Source organism: Cynocephalus volans, chromosome 1 (assembly GCF_027409185.1).
Source record: "Cynocephalus volans isolate mCynVol1 chromosome 1, mCynVol1.pri, whole genome shotgun sequence".
Taxonomy (NCBI): Eukaryota; Metazoa; Chordata; class Mammalia; order Dermoptera; family Cynocephalidae; genus Cynocephalus; species Cynocephalus volans.
The window spans coordinates 51,403,911-51,423,100 of NC_084460.1; the positions used below are offsets into that span (position 1 = coordinate 51,403,911).

Genomic DNA, 19,190 nt, shown 5'->3' on the forward strand with positions numbered 1-19,190 from the left:
CACTGGTGAGGAAGGAGACCTAGAGGCTGCCTGGCCAACAGCCGCTTCATCTCCAATCCATGCCCAGTGGACCAGATGCAGTGGGCAAGCAGGACCTGGCAAGAGGGGATCTGGGCACCTGGTCTTGAAATTTCCCCTGTGTCCTTGGCTTTGCCCACTACAGTAGAGGCCACATGAAAGCCCATCAAGGAAGGCACCCACTAGCCACAAAGCTTGTACCAATGTCTGCTGTCACTGTTGACTGTAGTGTAGACAGTAAAATGTAGCACCTGATGTGAACTGCAATGTGGTGACTGGCCAAGAGCAGGTTCTTCTTTGATAGGACCATCACATGGGTCTGATGACAAGCCAGACATTCCAGCATTTAGGGATGTCTCGCCAACTCTATCTCAAGGCCTCAAGGAAATTGTTCCTTAAAGAACTTACCGCTATGGTATGCAGGATGGCTACATTATTTGTGGGGCTAAGTCCAAAATGAAAGTGCAGGCCCCTTTTTTAAAAAGGACAAAAAATGTTTTCCTTTCGCCCATGATCTCTCTGCCTGTCATGGTGGTTTTTATTTGCTATCTCATGTCACACCCTGGGCACGGGGATGCTCATGGGAGCCAGGGCAGACCCTCACAAGCACGTGACCCCGACCCAACCTCCCTGAGCTTGTGCCCAGGCCCCTGGCAGGAGTAGAGGGTGGCAATAGTCACCAGGCAGGAAGGGACAGTGAAGTGAGGGCTGAGAACCTGTTTCAAAGAGGCAGAGCAGTCCCATCTACTTCACTTACATGAGTAACACAGACTCAGAGATAATGTCATTGTGAATTTCAAGACAGTGTCCACTGACCATGAAACCTCCAGAGAGAGGGGACCCACTCCCAGAGTGGGACCTGCTCATGAGCCATGAAGCCAGCCCTGGGGGTGATTATACAGCAGGTGTCCAACATGTGCTCGATGGCCAGGTGCTGGGGGTATATAGGGAAAAAGAGGGTCAAGGGCTCACAGTTTGGGGACATATCTAGAAAAATGGCAATGGGAGCTGCTCAGTCAGTGTTTGTTGAATGAATGAGTGTGATTCCTTTCTTGATTCTCAGTTTCCTGATCTATAAAATGGGAAAGATAATAAAGGTACTTAAACTTACATCAGAGAAAGTCTTGTAATGCATTCCATCACTGGCATGCAGAGGAAGCCCATTATTAATATTATTTACAGTGCTAGAGACATAGTCGACATTTAATAAATGTTTGCGCCAAGAATCCCTAGGGAAAATGAGGTTTCAGCAAACTGGACTCAAAATTTCTCTTTACCTTTTTTAACCTGTCTGATTATCTTGTATCAAGGATATAGCTGGTGTGGTCATAGAAGGCACGAAATGGGATCAACAGTCGCTGAACAACAAAAAATGTGCTGTAGCTTCAGGAGGGAGAAGGAAGCCACTCTGAGGTCTGAAACTATCTTTTGCAGTCTGGGTCTTTTTTCTTTTCTTTTCTTTTTTTTTTTTTTTTTTCCTGAAGCACTTTTGCATCCAAGCTCAACTGTTTAGATGTTTTTTAAAAAGAAGAACAACCTTGGATCTAAGGTAATATGTACCTAAGTAGCCCCTGGAAAGCTAGGGGTCGCTATGGCTTTTCCAGAAACAAGTGCAAGTCACACCCAAAGTGAGCCACCTCCACTCCCCACCCACACTGAGCACGTGCTGAAAAATGCAATTGGGGTTTGACTGAGGGTCGTCAGGGATTTCACTGGCAAAGTAGCAGCTAGGAGGCTTACTTGTAACTGAGCTGATGGTCAAATGGAGAAGACAATAATGCCCCTGGCCAGCCCCTGGAAAATGTTGCTCAAGGTGTCCCCTTCGGGGTAGGGAGTCTCCAAAGACAGGGGAAGACTGAGGCCCTCGGCAGATGAGAGAACGGTTTTGCCCTTGTATCCTCAAAACCCCAGCTTCTCTTTGTATCACTTGTTTCTTCCAGAGAACTCTGTACTTTGAGGTAAGTCTGCTGCCCAATGATTGCTTTTTAACATTTTGACAAGGGCCGATCACGGGGAAATAACACCATCCTTCCATGCTGTAAATGCGTGCGGCTAAATGATGGGCTGAAGGTCGGCGGTGACTCACTGTTCAATTAAATGTAGGATGTGCCTACATTTTAATTGAACTAGCTGTTTCCCTCCCGGAAGACCCGGCACATCAACACCCTGGATTTATGGGTAGCATGTAGATCTCCAAATAAGTTCTGGTTTCTCGTTTTTGTTTTCAATCTATGTGCTCTTCCAGGGAATCAAACTATTACAGTTTTAGCAGTAAAATTGGGCTCTCTCCCAATTTGGTGGGATGAGCCACCCATGTGTGTGTCTACTTACGGCTATGCGCTGGAATGGCTAATTTCACTGATGTCAGGTGCTAAGAAAGTGCCCTCAGCCACTGAGCATTACATCACTCCTGGGTTTAGACACAACACAAATTTATGCGTGGCTAACAATGCCACTAATAATGAATTCCAGTGACCTACACGAGAAATAACTTTAAACAAAACAAAAGCTCCTCGCGTTGTGTTTACACTGAAAGACCTAACGGGTTGAATAATGCCTCATTAAATGTTGATAATTTTGGTGGAAGTTCCTAATGTTGCAGTGTCAACCAAATTCTATAGGACAGTCCTCGAAATGCTCTTGGACTGTGACTCTGTTCACAGTGGCTTGCATCAGCCACAGGTCTTCACAAGTGCAGTCATGGAATTATCTCAGCAGATCATTCCCTGCCCTACAGGGGAGGCAGCTGAGTCTCCGCTGCACCTCACCCAAGGCAGAGGGGCTCCCACAGAACTGTCCAACTGGCTGTGGGGAGTTGGGGCCCAGCTGTGTCCTCCTGACTTCTCACCCATTTCTCTATACACCAGTAAATAGCTTTGAAGTTTCATTACATTGGACTGAGGTTTTGCTGGCTTGCAAAGCAAATTCTTTACGGCTGTTATAAAGGTCTCTTGCTTACGTGTAATCTAGTAAAACTGCCAAGCCCCCTCCACTCCCCAAACTCTCAGACTTGCAAGGTAAGCAAAAAAGTGTCTAATTTACTTCAGGAATAATTGCATCCAGCTCAGAACTACTTGGAGAATACATGGAAGGTTCCAGAAAAGGTAATGGTACCTCACAAGAGGTGACGTGGTGGTCCGGAGTCCAGCTTGCTTGTGTTCAAATCCTCCCCCTGCCACCCACCAGCCAGCTAGGAGTAGCGACTCGATCTCTCCTTCTCAGTTCCCTTTTCTGTTCATAGGGCTGTTGGTAGTCTCCACCTCATGCAAAGCACTTAGAACAGTGCTCAATATGTATACTTTCAGTGCCTATTATGTGCTTTGCACTGTAGATATGAAAATAAATAGCATAGGCAGAAATCCCTGCCCTCACAGAGTTTATAATGGGGGTATAATTGGCCCCCAGCAGGCACTTGATAAAGTTATTAGCCCCCAATTAGGTCAGATATTGCAGATCCTTACCAAAAAGCCACACGTTTACCCAAGTTATGGCACATCTTTCCCATGAGCTTTGACCTTGGAGTGACACCTCACAGCTAGTGTTTTTGCCAACCAGCAGCCTCTAGCACACAAAATGTGCTGCCAGTAAACCTTGAGGTCTGGGAGGTGCTCTGGCCAGCCTTGTCCTCAACCTGCCTTTCAAGGAAAGGGCATTGTGCTCTGCATCAGCGGTGAACTCGATCAGAGTTAAGTCAATCAAAAGTTGTGTAAGGATTTACTATGGTTGATCTAGGGGCTGAGGCTGCCTGGGATTTGTTAACAACTATTTGCTCAATGATTATCTCCCTGGGAATATTGTGTTGAGTTGGTCCAAAGCATAACTGACTGTGGCAATGATCCAAAGATCTGCCTCTGACGTCAGGGACGAGCCTCCCAGGGTGAGCCGAGGGGGCAGGGCTGTTCTCCTCCATGGCATTTAAAGCCAGGAGGTTCTGCCACCAAGCACAGCTTTCCCACTGGAAACACACACTCACCAGCGGGAAGAACCTGGAAAGAGATCCTTGAATCTCTGATTGAGATTGTCCAAAGAGGAGAAAGGTAGGTAGAGCTTTTTAATTCACATTCCTAAAAATTCCAGAGATAACACAAACTTGTTTTTTTTTTTTTCCTTAAAGCAATAACTGATGACACACCACCCAAACCAAGTATGTCGAATGCGTTTGAAGGTGTCTGCTGATGGTTTTGTTCAGGAAACCTGTGTTTTCTATTTCAGGTAACCCTGCCATTCGAGCCCCTAGCACAACTCTGCAGAAATGCCTCCTCAGCTACTAAACGGCCTGAACCTCTCAGCCAAAGTCATTCAGGGCACCCTAGACAGCCTGCCCCAGGCGGTGAGGGAGTTCGTGGAGAACAATGCCCAGCTGTGCCAGCCCAAGTACATCCACATCTGCGATGGCTCTGAGCAGGAGAACGGGCAGCTGCTGGACCACATGCAGGAGCAGGGCATGGTCAGGAAGCTGAAGAAATACGACAACTGGTAAGCGTGGCTCCAGGGCCCGGTGCTCACACCTCCCCTCCATCTCCTGGGTGTTGGTAGAAAGAGGTGAATGAAGACCTCTCAGGGGGTTACAGACTCAAAAAACTTAATAAGACAGTCAGATCCATACAGACTTTAAATTCATGATATTTTTAGAGCTGCCCAAGCCTTCCATGAGATGGCAAATACAAACTAGTTTCCTGATCCTAAAAGACTAGCTCAGAGCCTAGTACATGTCCACCTGACCATGTCCTGTTTGGTTGGTCATTCACGTTTGTGGGATATCAATGTGCTTGGCATCCTGCTGGGCACAGGAAGAACGTGATAATGGGTAAGACTAGTCCATTCCTAACCATGCTTGGCTGAAGGGAATCTTGTGCTTTTGCAGCTGGTTGGCTCTCACTGACCCCAGAGATGTGGCCAGGATCGAAAGCAAGACGGTTATCATTACCCAAGAGCAAAGAGACACGGTGCCCATTCCCAAAAACGGCCTCAGCCAGCTGGGTCGCTGGATGTCAGAGGCGGACTTTGAAAAAGCCTTCAATGCCAGATTCCCAGAGTGCATGAAAGGTGAATGCAGCATCTATTTGATTGAACAAAACAGCAGCAAACCTTTTATTGTTAAGATTATCCTCATGGTAATTGTTAACAGTAATGGAAACTCCATAGCCGCAGATCTCTTTCAATTCCATATGAAATTGGCAATGTATTGAACATCGCACATCTCAGTTCTGGTTTTACAGCCTGTCTTATAGGAACATGAAAATGGTTTCTATGCATATGGATTTAAAAGGTCTTTATGGAGCCCAATCGTGCTTTTATGAAAACTCTTTAATGGTGGCTTGCTGTTCACTTTCAGTGGGCCCTTCTAACTGGAGAGGGTGGGGGGCAAACAGGGTCTGATGTTGTTAGTGGGGGACCATGAGAACAGGTTCACCCAGGGAAATGATGAGAGTTTTGTTTGTGAGTCCGAGGTCATTTCTCACCTGTCCCCACCGATCTGGTCCCACAGGTCGTACCATGTATGTCATCCCGTTCAGCATGGGGCCGCTGGGCTCCCCTCTGTCAAAGATTGGCATTGAGCTGACGGATTCGCCCTACGTGGTGGCCAGCATGCGTATCATGACGCGAATTGGCACACCCGTCCTGGAAGCGCTGGGTGACGGGGAATTTGTCAAGTGCCTCCATTCCGTGGGGTGCCCTTTGCCTTTAAAAAGTAAGCATAATATTTCAAAATCAAAAGTTAAAATGAAAAAGTAAGCTTGACCATGAACCCTGGGCCTGTGCTCCAGGGGTCCCTAAGCGAGGACGTGGCACACTAACGGGGGATGGGTCCTTGTCTGCAGAGCCTTTGGTCAACAACTGGCCCTGCAACCCGGAGCTGACACTCATCGCTCACCTGCCCGACCACAGAGAGATCATTTCCTTTGGGAGTGGGTATGGCGGGAACTCGCTGCTTGGGAAGAAGTGCTTTGCTCTCAGGATGGCTGGCCGGCTGGCTAAGGAGGAGGGCTGGCTGGCAGAGCACATGCTGGTGAGTGCACAGATGGCCTAAATGTGTGTGTCGGCGGGCCTGGGGGTGGCAACTGCAAATGCCAATACAGTTCCCATCAGGCGAGACCCCACGCACACCTGAGTGTGCAGGTTCCTGGACAGATTGGGGAATTCCATCAGTAATTATTAATGCACTGTATATATCCCTTTTGAAGGACCTCAAACACAAGGGACCAATAGAGATCTTCTGGACTTTGTTTTAAAAATGTTAATTTATATCAATGCCTGAAAAATTAGATCTCTAGGGCCTACATTTTGGGGGTTTGTAAGCACATTCCTGGACTGAAATACTGCCCTCTGGGGGAGAAAGGAACAAAGATCTTAATGAAGAGTCTTCTCTCCAACAGATCCTGGGTATTACCAACCCTGAGGGTGAGAAGAAGTATCTGGCGGCCGCATTCCCCAGTGCCTGCGGGAAGACCAACCTGGCCATGATGAACCCCTCCCTCCCAGGCTGGAAGATAGAGTGCGTGGGCGACGACATCGCCTGGATGAAATTCGACAATGAAGGTGACTTTTAGAGACCCAGTTCTTGATCATAACTGGACCAAAGTGAATTGTCCTTCAAAACATGCTGAATTCTCCTAAATCCACCATGTTTGGATTTTTAATTCAGTTCATTCGGAGTTTGCAAAGCCTTAGAAATCTGTCCTCTGTAAACCTCTTACATGTAATACTCAATCTGGATTGAAATGGGGCCTTGTGTTGCTGTTTGTTTATATGCATAAATTTGTTAAAATAGTATTGATGGGATATTGAAGAAGAAAAAAGAGTTGTAAAAATCTTAAAGTCAAATATAGCACTTGGATGAAAAAAAAATGTATATTCTAGGCAGGAAAGAGAAAGATTTGAGAATTTGGTACAAAAAATATCCTGGCAAGATTTAAGAATATACGTTACGCTTGGCCTGGTGTTCACTTCTGCTTCTGTGGTTTGAAATTTTCTAGGTAACTTAAGGGCTATCAACCCAGAAAATGGTTTTTTTGGTGTCGCTCCTGGAACCTCTGTGAAGACAAACCCCAACGCCATCAAGACCATCCAGAAGAACACCATCTTCACCAATGTGGCCGAGACCAGTGACGGGGGCGTGTACTGGGAGGGCATCGATGAGCGTCTGGCTCCAGGCATCACCATCACTTCCTGGAAGAACAGGCAGTGGAGCCCAGAAGATGGTAAGTCCCCTCAGAGACCACATGCTTCTGGGCTGCAGGTGCCACCTATTTGGGCCAGATGCTAAGGGGCCTCTGACTCTCTTGTTGTAGGGGAACCTTGTGCCCACCCCAACTCGCGGTTCTGCACTCCTGCCAGCCAGTGTCCCATCATCGATGCTGCCTGGGAGTCTCCGGAAGGTGTCCCAATCGAGGGCATTATCTTCGGAGGCCGCAGACCTACCGGTGAGGCTCTCCGCCGTTCAGGCTGGGAACACGGCTATGTTGGCTACCAAAGCACATTCGTGAAATCTCTTTTTTCATGACCTAATCAGAGGGTGCCAAAGATCACGAGCTTCCTTTCCCCAAATCCAGAATAATTAGCAAGCTCAAATGTAAAACCAACTCTCTGGTCACCTAAGAACTTTGCGGACCCTCGATCTGCTATAGCTTGATCTGATTCTACTTTTTCCTTTGTGGCCTCAGTGGTATAACTTTGACTTAGCAGTTTTTTACACTCTAGCTTTGTGAACACAAACCTAGCTCAATTTAAAAGATGCTATTTTGCCATGTCTTTCCATGTTGTAAAATGACATCACTGGCTGTAGAGTCTTAGTGTCAATGCCTTTAAGGAAGTTTTCTTTCTTCCTGCTAAAGGTGTCCCCCTAGTCTACGAAGCTCTCAGCTGGCAGCACGGAGTGTTTGTGGGGGCGGCCATGAGGTCGGAGGCCACAGCAGCTGCAGAACACAAAGGTAATCAAAGGCAAGATCTGAAACTGCCAAGAAGGGTGGTTAGAGCTCTGTCTGTCTCTCTGTCTGTATGTGGAGAAAGAGAGAGCCATGTGTATATCATCAGTAAATGGTGGCCAATATTGCCCATGAGAGCATCACTTACTGACAGATTCCCCCTCTGTTTACTAGGCAAAATCATCATGCACGACCCCTTTGCCATGCGGCCCTTCTTTGGCTACAACTTTGGCAAATATCTGGCCCACTGGCTGAGCATGGCCCAGCGGCCAGCAGCCAAGCTGCCCAAGATCTTCCATGTCAACTGGTTCCGGAAGGACAAGGAAGGCAATTATCTCTGGCCAGGCTTTGGAGAGAACTCCAGGGTGCTGGAGTGGATGTTCAATCGGATCAATGGGGAAGACAGCGCCAAGCTCACGCCCATAGGCTACATCCCAAAGGAGGATGCCCTGAATCTGAAAGGCCTGGGGAACATCAATGTGAAGGAGCTCTTCAGCATCTCCAAGGAGTTCTGGGAGAAGGAGGTGGAAGAGATCGAGAAGTATCTGGAGGATCAAGTCAATGCTGACCTCCCCTATGAGATTGAGAGAGAGGTCCTTGCTCTGAAGCAGAGAATAAGTCAGATGTAATCAGAACTGGGGAGCTTCACCTTTAAAATCATCCCCTTTCCAATCCATAAGAGGCACTAGGTACAAGAGAAAGAGAGTTTTCCCAAATTACCATCAGCATGATAATGGTCACACAGATGAGCAGATCTGAAAGGCACATTTTAATTTTTCAGCTAAGAGCCACAGAGTACAGGCTAATAACTAATGAGAATGGGAAGACAAATCTTAGCACATCTCCAAAATTTGCATCCAATGCATATTTTGTTCAACTTTAAGATCACTCAGGCATTTAGTCATTTTAGATTTTTCACTTTAGCTATATCTGTTAGCTGGAATGCACAGAAAAAATAGGAAAAATACTTGAGCTGTATATATGACTTTGTGTGGGTGTGTATACTGTATATTTGTACGTGTGTGTCTGTATGTACTGTTATCTAAAATATATTTTCGACTTTTGGAAAAATCTTGGGCAAGATTACCTGCTAGTTGTTGCTAGAAAGAAATGTTGCTTTGTTATTAATATGTGTGTTTAAATTATTTTTATATACCATTGTTCCTTACCTTTACATAATTGCAATTTTTCCCCTTACCACTTCTTGGAAAAAAATTACAATATAAACTTTTTTATAGAAAAGGTGAATTTGCTTTGCTTGGTTTTTCTTCTTGAACCACTAAAAGCAGAGGACTCTGATGAAATACTTTGTGATCCAAATCCCACCCCCTAAGAAGGTGGGGGACATTCAGAATCTCCTTTGAAGAGTGTATGCATTGCCTGGATTGAGGGAGCAGGAGGACCCCGCTGGGGAAGAATGAGGAGAGAGGGTGGAAATACAGGGGTACATGGCAGTGTACTCTGGGTCTCCAGATTAGCCGAGGCCACTAGCTGGTGTCCTTTAACATTTCCACAAACCTTTGAATGGTGGGGCTTGTGCAGCTGGAACAGGAGAGTTTAATATGTGCTTTTTGACAAAAACGTGGGTCTGGGGGCTCTGCCTCCCACAGAGATTGCATTGTGGACAGTTCCACAGGCTTCTGCCTTTTTAGTCTTTTGAGCAACATTTTTCTAAACTGTTATCCACAGGGAGGGGAGAAAAGTGTACTTCGGAAGGAAAAGCCAAAGGAATCTCCATGGTGCATGCATTAATTGAGCTCCTTCTGTATACCAAACATTGTGCCAGCACGGTGGGCTGCCCTGGTAAGGGAGGGGTGTGGTTTGGGCCCTGCCTGGCCTTGAACCTTCACCCGGTCTCCTCTGCTCCTGCTGTTTACTGGGTGTTACGGAACAGTCCAAACAAACCATAAACTTGATACCGCACATTCATCCGCTGCTTCCCTCAAGTTGTTTTTTCCTCGCTGGGCCCAGGCTGTGAGGTCGGCTCTGCCCTCCACCGCACCCCAGCAAGCAGGCCCGTGTTCCCTGAATCATGACAGCTCAGCACCCCTCCCTCTCACAGCCCATGAACTTGCTCGTTCCCCTCAGCTGTGTCGCTTTACAAGAGCTCCACATGAAGGCACAGCCAAGACCACCCCAGTTTTCTAGGTGGGGAAACTGATGCAAGGAGTGTCTCTCAGGGCTGGGGTTTCTTCCCCTTTAAGGAGCTGAGAAACTGACCTAGCTCTCCAGAGAAATTGGCACATTCTAACACCAAAACCGCTAATGAGGAAAAAAAAAACAAAAAAAAACTTAATGGAGTTAAATGCTATCTGTTGTAATAATTTAAACCAGTGGCTTTCAAACCTGTTTCTTCCTTTTGCCACAGATGACTTGCTTCACACGTGCTCCAACTCAGAAACCAAAGGTCTGGGGGAGATGACAGGAGGCAGCTGCCCCCATACCCAGACCACTGGCCTCAAATTCCCCACTCCCTAGTGGCCTTCAGGGCAGTTCCTCAGACTCCCAAGAAGGACCACCAGGATATATGTTAAAATGCACGCCTTGTGCCCTGGTGTCCTATTCTGGGCAGTCTCCACTCCCTTTGCAGGCAAAGAAGTCATCTTGGAATTCCAGCATCACCCACCTACCCAGCAGCCTTGTATGTGACCATGTTGCCACCAGGCCTGGAAGCCTGGGGGACAGCCTAGAGGAGGTGACTTAAACAGAATAAGAATTTTCAGGGGACCAAAAGGACTCAACATTTGTCATTGGCCCCTCACTCAGTTTCTCCAAACTATGCCTCCTGAGTGCTCCATCTGTCTCCAAGTCCTGGTTTCTGTAGTGGGACCTCTGGCTACAATAACCAGGATACTATAGCCTTATTCACCAGTGTTATTTTGTCATGCCTTTAGACTGTGCAAGGTATTTATGGCCAAGGCCGTTTGCAGGAGGCTCAGTCAGGGTGAGTGAGTTGTCACTTGAAGGTGGGTTGGAGTGGGAACGAAAGCCCAAAGTCTCCTGATTCCTAGTTAACCCTCCCCAAAGACCACTTGACCCTGAAACCAACACCAGGACTGACCTCTTCTATTGGAATCCAACATAGGAGCTGCCCCTGGACCTCCACAAGTTCCTAGAGCCTTGCTGAAGTCTGGGTCAAAGACCAGGACACAGCAGGTAAACAACAAATATTCAGCCAGAACAACAAATCTGCCCTGTCCTCACTCGAGGCATCCAGGGGGGATGGCTGGACGGGGTGAGGGTGCACTTGGGAGCCAGGAGGTGCAGGGCCCTTTCACTCCTCTCCATTTCTCCTTGAGCCCACCCTAACCCAGAGCTCCTGGGCTGCTCACTCAACCCTCTGGGTTCCATGCATCTTCCAGAGCGCAGGGCACTGACTTGAAGATCATGAGCCATGGGCCCTGGCAGGCTCCCTTGACCTGAACCTTGCCAGAGGAACTGAGCCAGGGCAGTGGTCTCTGCTTGGTTACTGCTGTCAACAATTGCAGTGATGGCCCAGATGTGCTCATCTGTGGCAAAGGGCTGGCTGTCTGCATCCCCCCTTCTGCCCTTCTTCCTTCCTCTGGGGACAGTAAATGCTGTCAACCTTGGACACATCCCAGCCTGGCCCTGGCCAGTGGGATCTTCTTCTATCTCACCTGTGCCAGGGGGATAATAATACCCCTACTGGGTCTAATGCAAATGAAATGAAATAGCTCAGCTCAGCACAGACTCTGGAGTCTGGAGAATCTGGATGTGAGTCATGGCCCTACCTCACAGTGTGCCTTTAGGCAATTGCACAAAACTCTAAGCCTCAGTTTCCTCAACTATAAAATGGGCATGATAACCACACCTTCTTGGTTTTTGAAAGGATCAAATGAGGTGATGCCAGTAGGGGACTTGGCACACTGCAGGGCCTGGTGAGAGCAGCACTTCTCATTTTTATTTCACTCCAGGTCTGCAGTGCAGCTGTGTCAGAGCCACTTCAGGGCAGAGCTTGCTCCCTCCCATGGAGCCATCTACTGATGAGCAGCTCTGGCTCAGGAGTGCAAAGCTGCCTTGCGTGCAGCCTCTACCCTCAGCCTGACTCCCACTGTGGATTCCAAGACGAGGGGCTGGAGAGCAAAGTCAATCAGGAGTGTCAGGAGCACTTTTTCTCCTTGTTCAGCAAGCTCTTCCCCAGAGGCGGCCACCTTTACCCTTCTCAAACATTTTAGCAAGAAGTCCTGAGTTTGGGTCCAGCAATTCTACCTTTAAGAAATGTGTCCAAAGGGAAACATCATGGATGTGTACACAGACTTAGTTGCAATGATGCTCACTATGGAACTGATTTTTTGTCATGGCCAAAATATAGGAACCAAACTAAATGCCCATGATAGGAGATTCCTCCTAGAACACACACCCACTTGAAACGACTCTGCAGAAGATAACTTATTGACATGCAACATTTGCCACCTACTGCTGTGTGTAAAGGTAGGTAATAAACGTGTATTGAGTATTTGTACATCTATGCCTAGGAAACACTCTGAAAACATGTACTGTAAGATGGTCACTGTGGTGATTTCTGGAAGTACTGGTCATTTAAAATAATTCTCCTTTGGGTCAAGAACTCTCTGAACAGGTAGAGACCGAGCTGGATGGGGAGATGCTCCCACACCGGCCATATTGCCACCGTTTTGGTCACGCCCATAAATTCTGCCCTGAAGGATCCATTCAGTGCCAAGTGTGATGGGGGAATCAGAGGATCAAGCCAGGAGAGAGGGAGAGAGGGCTCTCGTTGACCTGAAGAGCCTTCATATGAAAACAAGGACATACAATGGCCAAGACCAGCTGGAGCGATGACCAGCCCGCGTCACCCTCACTCAGGCCCAATATTCGATATGGCGGGCATGGAGGTTATGACGCTAAAACACGCACACTGACTGGTGAAGAGTAGCTGCCCAGCCCCCCCCACTGACCCACCCCTGACACATCTATCCTGGGACCCCCATTCCTTCTCACACAGCTGAGGGGTTCCTGAAGTTCGCTCTGGATTCGTCTCTGAGTGGTCATTGCCTGCACTGGTTGATAGGTATCTTGAATGTCACTACTGACCACCCTCACCCTGACACCTTAAGGCTACATAAGCTCCCCCAGAACTTACCGTAAACCAGGGAGCTTGCAGGGGCAAGGGATACCCCCAAATTGAGAAAACCCTCATTCAACTGACTTCACCCCAATGGGTTGAGATAAACTTTCTTCCATGGGGTGAAATGAGGATATGAGACAGAGATGAATTTCAGAGAGAGTAAAACAAAGCAGGTGCTTTGCCTGCTTTCCTGAAGTTTTGCCTTGAGTTTTCTCACACAGGAAGCTCAGCACACTGGGGACCCTCAGGGGAGGTTCAAAACACGGGCTCGTTAAGAACCCGCTCCCAGGACTGCTGTGCAGATTACAGGAGGAGTGGCTGGCGCATGATTGATCGACACAGGTCTGATTGTTCCAGAACTATTTCCATGCACCATGTTCTCTGTGCCATCTGGACCCTCTCTCAGCACCAGGACACTGCTCAGAGGTTTCTCTGATGCCACAGAGCCAGGATTTAGGGCCACCACAGAGGAGCAGAGGACATCATTTTGTTCCCAGTAGCACTGTTGGGGGCCCAAGAACACATTTGCCTTGCCAACACCTGCCCGTGTCTTTGCATTGACACTTATTCCTGGGGGTTCTTGGCCCACACAGCCTCAGTCACCACAGACCCTCTTTGGCTGTGAGCCCCTTGGTAACAGGATATGTAAATATGTGAATGAACATGTGCCAGCCTGAGCCTCAGAAGTCTTCTCCAGGCGAAGCAATTTGCAGCAAAATATGCTGTAAATATTTGTTCAGCTCAGGAAAATGACTTTAATTGCATAATTAAACTTGTTGTAGATGCTGCTTCCAGATAAAATGACTGGGGAAAGGGCTGAGCCTGCAGCTATCCCTTGAAGCTTGTCAAAAAAGGGATGGACTGTTTGTTTGCAAAGACTATGCTCCAGTCCCCATGGTGCAGTGGTGGTTTTGAGGACAGTCAGGGAGGATGAAGGAAGGAGCTTGGGATAGGGTGGCTGTTGGGGAGAAAAGGGAGCAGAAAGGATCCCAGAATCAGAAGACCAACAGTGAGGGGACTTGTGGACCCTCAGGCCCTCAGACCCTAGGGCTGTTTTCCAAATGTCTCCTGCACATTTCACCTTCCATGGACAACTGGTAACTTGAGCAAACTACCAATTACTTAAGGGGGAAAATATTAACAGATCAAAAGGAATTCACTTTACAAAACTAGTGCCTCACAACTGTAAGTCAAAAGCCAGCATTCCCTGCTGAGGGAATCACACAAATACAGCACCAAGTGAAAGAGGCTGGCCACAAAGACACATATGTTGTCTGATTCCATTTATGTGAAATGTCCACAATGGACAAGTCTATAGAGATGGGAAGCAGAAGAGTGGCTGCCAGGAGCCAGGAGAAGGAGGCAGTGGGGAGGGACTGCTAACAGGTGCAGGACTTCTTTTTGGGGTGATGAAAATGGTCTAAAGTTAGATTGTGGTAAAGAGTCCACAACCCTGTAAAGATATTAAAAATAGTTGAGTTGTGCATTTAAATGGGTGAATTTTGTGGTAGATGGATTATCACTGCTCCACAAAGTTGTTTTAAAAAGAAAATAAATACAACAAAAACGAAAGGGTCACTTAACAGGCATTAGAAACCCATTGCCTACCAGAGGCTCTGAGCAGAGGCCCTGTGCTCACCCTGTTGAAAAGGGAGATGAGGAAGAAGTGCACGTACCCCACCAAGATGCTCTCCTGCAGCAAATCAGGACTCAAGGAAAATGGGAAAGGGGCGGACTGTCACTACAGATTCAAGGACATTTCATGCGGGGACAGTGAACCTCTTAAATTGCCCTGAGCACTGTAAAAGCCATTTTTCCAAGACCAGAGGACAGAGCCCTGTAACAGTCACTCAGCCAGCAGGTGGTAGAGCTAGGATCACCAAGAACCTAGATTCCCAGACTGACCATATTGACACTGAGTCCATGGTCATGACCTCAAATCAGTCCTCACTGGGTAGAGGCAAGAAATCCAGAATCAGGAGACCAGGACCCTCACCCCAGCCCTGCCAGCCCACTGGGAAACCCACACATAATGGTTTGACAACTGAAGAGAGGGTTTGCCTCATGTCACTGCATAAGGGAGGTCTAGACATGGGGGTGGGGTGGGTATTGGGCCCTGGAGCTCCAGTAACACAGCAGGAGAGTCTTGTTTTCTCCTCCCCACTCCCTAGTAGCAGAAGCCTATGGGAGGAGAGTATTCACTACAGCCACTAAACTCCTAGTGTAGCCTGGGGACAGTTCCTTCCTCTCTGAGCCTCAGTTTCCCCAGCTGTGCAATGGGAGCTCTGCCTTGTCCCCCAAAGCTTTTCCTGCCATGAGGCTGGAGTCACATAGCTCTTTGGTGGGACCCTTAGAGTTGTGATTTGGTGAGCCCAGGTCCAGGTGCGGGGACAGTGACAAGGCAGAGAGTGTGGGCTGACCTCAGAAAGATGTGATGTGAACAGCACTGTCCACCCCAGCAGCTCACTGTGGTTCATCAGCATGCCTGGAATCCCACCATGGGGATGCCTCCCAGTCCCCTGTTTGCCCCACTTGATGACAAAACCTGCCCTTCTCATATGGCTGAATTCTTCCAATACTAGGACCCAGGAAGGACAGGTGGATCATGGGAGGCTCAGACTCATGGACACAACCCCAGGTCCCCTCCACCCTCCATCCTGGTCCACAGTCTGGTTTGTCCACCAGCCTCAGAGGACAGGTGGAAATACCCAAACTGCTGTGGGTTGTTTTGTCTTTGGGAACACTATTGAGCTGTTCAGCTCAGACAATGGGATACTGGTCTGCCTTTAAGAGAAGCCCTTAGCATCTCCTAGGGAGGGGGGAGGGGACCCATTCTGTGGCTGAGAGAGCAACACAGGGACTGCATCACCCCAGCATGTGGAAGACCTTGGCTGCCATAATAGCTTTCAGATCCTGGGGGGTTCAAAGCTACTCTTCAGGGCTGGGTGAAGACAGCTCCCTGCACACAGTGGAAGCCAGCCTGGCTCATTGTGAAATTCTCGGCCAGGCCTGAGGGTCCCCAATCTAGGAGAGGGTACACACGAGCCTGGGCTGCCCAAGACTGGCCCTGGGAGACTGTTCTGGCTCAGTTGGAGCCTGCTGGGCTGAGGCTGGCCCCTGGGGTTGGCATTAAACCCCCGCCCCATGGTCCCCCTGTTTGATAGAACACTCTGCCTGCAGAAGTGAACCCGGGTCTGGCCTCCGTGGGCGTGGGGGCTGTGTGGTCTGTTGGAAGCCTCAGCAAAGGCTTCATCACCATTAAGGACAGAGATGAGGGAGCCAGAGGCCCGGGTGACTCATGTGGCAGCTGCTCCCTGGTTATGTAAAGCCTATCTCAGAGCTATTAGCCGATGGAGATGAAATTTGCATTTGGAATTAACTCAGATCATCAGAATGCTTCTTCTCGACCCAGGGAAATTAAACACAGAGTTGGAGGGAGTTGTGGGCAGGAGAGGCAGGGGCTCAGCCAAGCACACTGGATTGGCTTTTTCTTTTTATTTTTTTTCAACTGGCTGCAGGCAAAGGGGACAGGAGGACACTGCCACAAAGTCAGTCTGGGAGAGAAAGGAAGATGGAAAGTTGAGATACTCTTTCTCTCTTTTTCCCTGAGGAGAAGCACAATAAATCTGCGTGACGGAATTAAATTCTGATCGGTCCGATTTCCTCCATCTCATCCTCCTCTAATAATGATTAGTTATTGAGCACTTATTATATGCTTGGCACTTAGCTAAACACTTTCCAGATAAGGCAGAAGTAAATTTGTCTTCCCTTCCTTGTTTCCCCACCCACATTCCTGCTGGGGAGGGAGTCTGACGGGAGAAGCAGAGACAGTTTTATGAGCAACACAAAACACTGAGTCATGTTAGGAGTTTTGTTGGTCTTTTAGATGCAGCACCTGGGAATCCAAGGCCCTAAAGCCTCCTGTGACAATAATGCACAGTGACACCTGCTGCCCTGCACCATGATCTCTGTGTAGGGTACCCCCTGGTGGTGAGCAATACCCGGGAGAGAGTCCACACAACTCCTCCAAGTCAGTGTAGACCTGGAGGCTGGGATGGGGACTCCATGGGGAAGGGGAGGGGTGTTTGCACCTCTTCTCAGCCTCCAAGTGTGTCTATGATCAACTCCTATGAAAGCTGTCCTTCCTGGAAAGAGCCAGGGCCCGGATGTTCCTCGAACTTTGTGTGGAACAGACCCACTATGTCACTCAACCTCCCAACCACTCTGGGGTTGAGTTCTCTGTCTACTGGGTCTTCCTGGCTTTGTGGACAAATTGACTTCAGGAAGTGGGTCGTAAGTCCTGTTTTCTGGAGCCGACCTGACCCCACCCTACATGCTGCAGGCCCTGCACCAGTTGGGCAGAGCTGGTTAAACCTCATGTTCTATGGGTATTGGTTCTAGCAGCAGAGCATGTTCCCTGAGCCTCTGTAACATGTTACAATCACCATACAAAGTGGGGAGTGACTGCCGAAGACTCAAGTCTGTGCTGGTAACAGCAGCATCAACTTCTCCTGTTGCCAAGCATGAGGGGCTGCTCTGATGAGGGAGATGTTTGTGCTGTCCCCAGCCGGCCCATGCTTCCCAGAATGGCAGGTTTCCAAGATCAATCCATCACTTTCCAATGAATAGTTATTGAATGTCCTCTGACTGCCTGGCACTTAAAGCCAGCCCAAGTGCTTAGATGAGCTGATCAGGACTGTCCTTCCTAATGAATTGGTCGCATAGGAGGCCCTGTCCTTTTCCCAGGGTCACTGAAAAACTTCAAGCGTCAAGATATCAGGAGCACTATCTCCTCTTGGTAAGAGCCTACAAGTTCACTTTTTGGCCACATGCAGAACTGCCTGGTGGTCAGACCCCTGGTCCCACCTCTCAGATTTTGCAGTTCTGCCGGGCAGTGGGAAAAGATGCATTTGCATTTCACCTTATCCGTCATCCATCCGTCCCTTCATCCACCATCCATCATCCTTCTATCCATTGATCCAGCACTTTACCCTTCCATTTAATTATATGTTCTCACATCCTCCAATCACCTATGCTTCTAGATACCTGCTGTCCCTCTGTACATACATCCAATGGACCATCAACCTCCACGTGGTCCCAAGTCTGATCCCCATCCAGTTGACAGATCATAAACCCTGCATCCATCATCCTCGTCCACCTTCCCATCTTATCACCAAAGCCACACAGCTACCATACTGTGAGAGCCAGAGTTTGAATTAGCCCTGCCTGACTTCTCCATGTGCTTTCAGAACACACATAACTGCTGAACCAGACAGTGCAGACAGGCTGGGGGTCCTCAGAGGTATAGACAGGTTGCTACAAAGGTTCAGAGGAAGGGGAAGGGAAGTCAGGGAGGGCTTCTCAGAGGAAGTAGTATTTGAGCAGCACCACGAAATGATACCAAATTTGGAAAGTCAAGGTCTGAAGGACAAGGTGTAGGAATTCCAGGTGGATTACGGGGTGTGAGAATCAGGGTGGATTAGGTGGCGTGTGTCTGAGAATAGACAGAGGGTAAACAGAAGGGTAGATGCTGTGTTTATGGCTGGAGGTTGGACAGATGGGTGTGTGGTTTGGTTGGATTAAAGGTGCAGATATGGGAAGGGGTGAAATGTGGAGCCCCCCACACCCATGCTGGAGCAGATTATGAAAAGCCAGGCAGGCCATGTCGCTGAACTGCGATTTCTTCTGTTAGACAGTGAGGTACATGGTGATAAGGGGGGTACCCAGAGAGAAAAATCTCCTCCAAGAGTGCTCTCTGGGATTGTGTGCCCTCCGCTTTGGGAGTGGCAGTCAGTGCTGCTTGTCTCAAGCTGAGAATACGGGGACCAGGATTGCTACTGAGGACAGGCCTGGGCCACCTGCCTGTGCCTGGAGTCTGCTGTCAAGTGCTCATGGCCAAAACTACAGCCAACAGGGAACTTCAACAACTTCAGAGTCCATGAAACAGGCTATTGTCAGGAGTTTTGATGGGCTCTTTGGAGATCAGAAAAAGACTCTCTTTGTGGTTATTTCATAATAACCCTTTCAGAACAGAGAGGCAGAGAAAACCGAACAACTCCCCAGGGTCTCGCCTCTGGCAGGGCAGAAGCCCAGGTCTTTGATGGTTTCAGATGTAAGCGGTGGCCTGCCGCGAGGCTAAA

General features: G+C 48.5%; 1 protein-coding gene across 1 annotated transcript; it reads left to right on the forward strand.

Moving 5' to 3' along the window:
- Nucleotides 1-3,981: 3,981 nt before the first annotated feature.
- PCK1 (phosphoenolpyruvate carboxykinase 1) lies at nucleotides 3,982-8,572 on the forward strand. The gene is made up of 10 exons (XM_063113851.1): nucleotides 3,982-4,055; nucleotides 4,231-4,494; nucleotides 4,883-5,064; nucleotides 5,507-5,710; nucleotides 5,841-6,028; nucleotides 6,396-6,558; nucleotides 6,996-7,220; nucleotides 7,311-7,442; nucleotides 7,854-7,949; nucleotides 8,118-8,572. Exons 2-10 carry the CDS (start codon nucleotides 4,271-4,273, stop codon nucleotides 8,570-8,572), a joined length of 1,869 nt encoding a protein of 622 aa, XP_062969921.1. The 5' UTR covers nucleotides 3,982-4,055; nucleotides 4,231-4,270.
- The last annotated feature ends 10,618 nt before the right edge of the window (nucleotides 8,573-19,190 follow it).

Excerpts from the sequence above, each read along its gene's own strand:
- PCK1 (XM_063113851.1), top strand. The coding sequence starts at position 4,271 with ATGCCTCCTCAGCTACTAAACGGCCTGAACCTCTCAGCCAAAGTCATT. Across the intron at positions 4,495-4,882 it reads CTGAAGAAATACGACAACTG|CTGGTTGGCTCTCACTGACC; the intron begins GTAAGCGTGGCT and ends GTGCTTTTGCAG. Across the intron at positions 6,029-6,395 it reads GGCTGGCAGAGCACATGCTG|ATCCTGGGTATTACCAACCC; the intron begins GTGAGTGCACAG and ends TCTCTCCAACAG.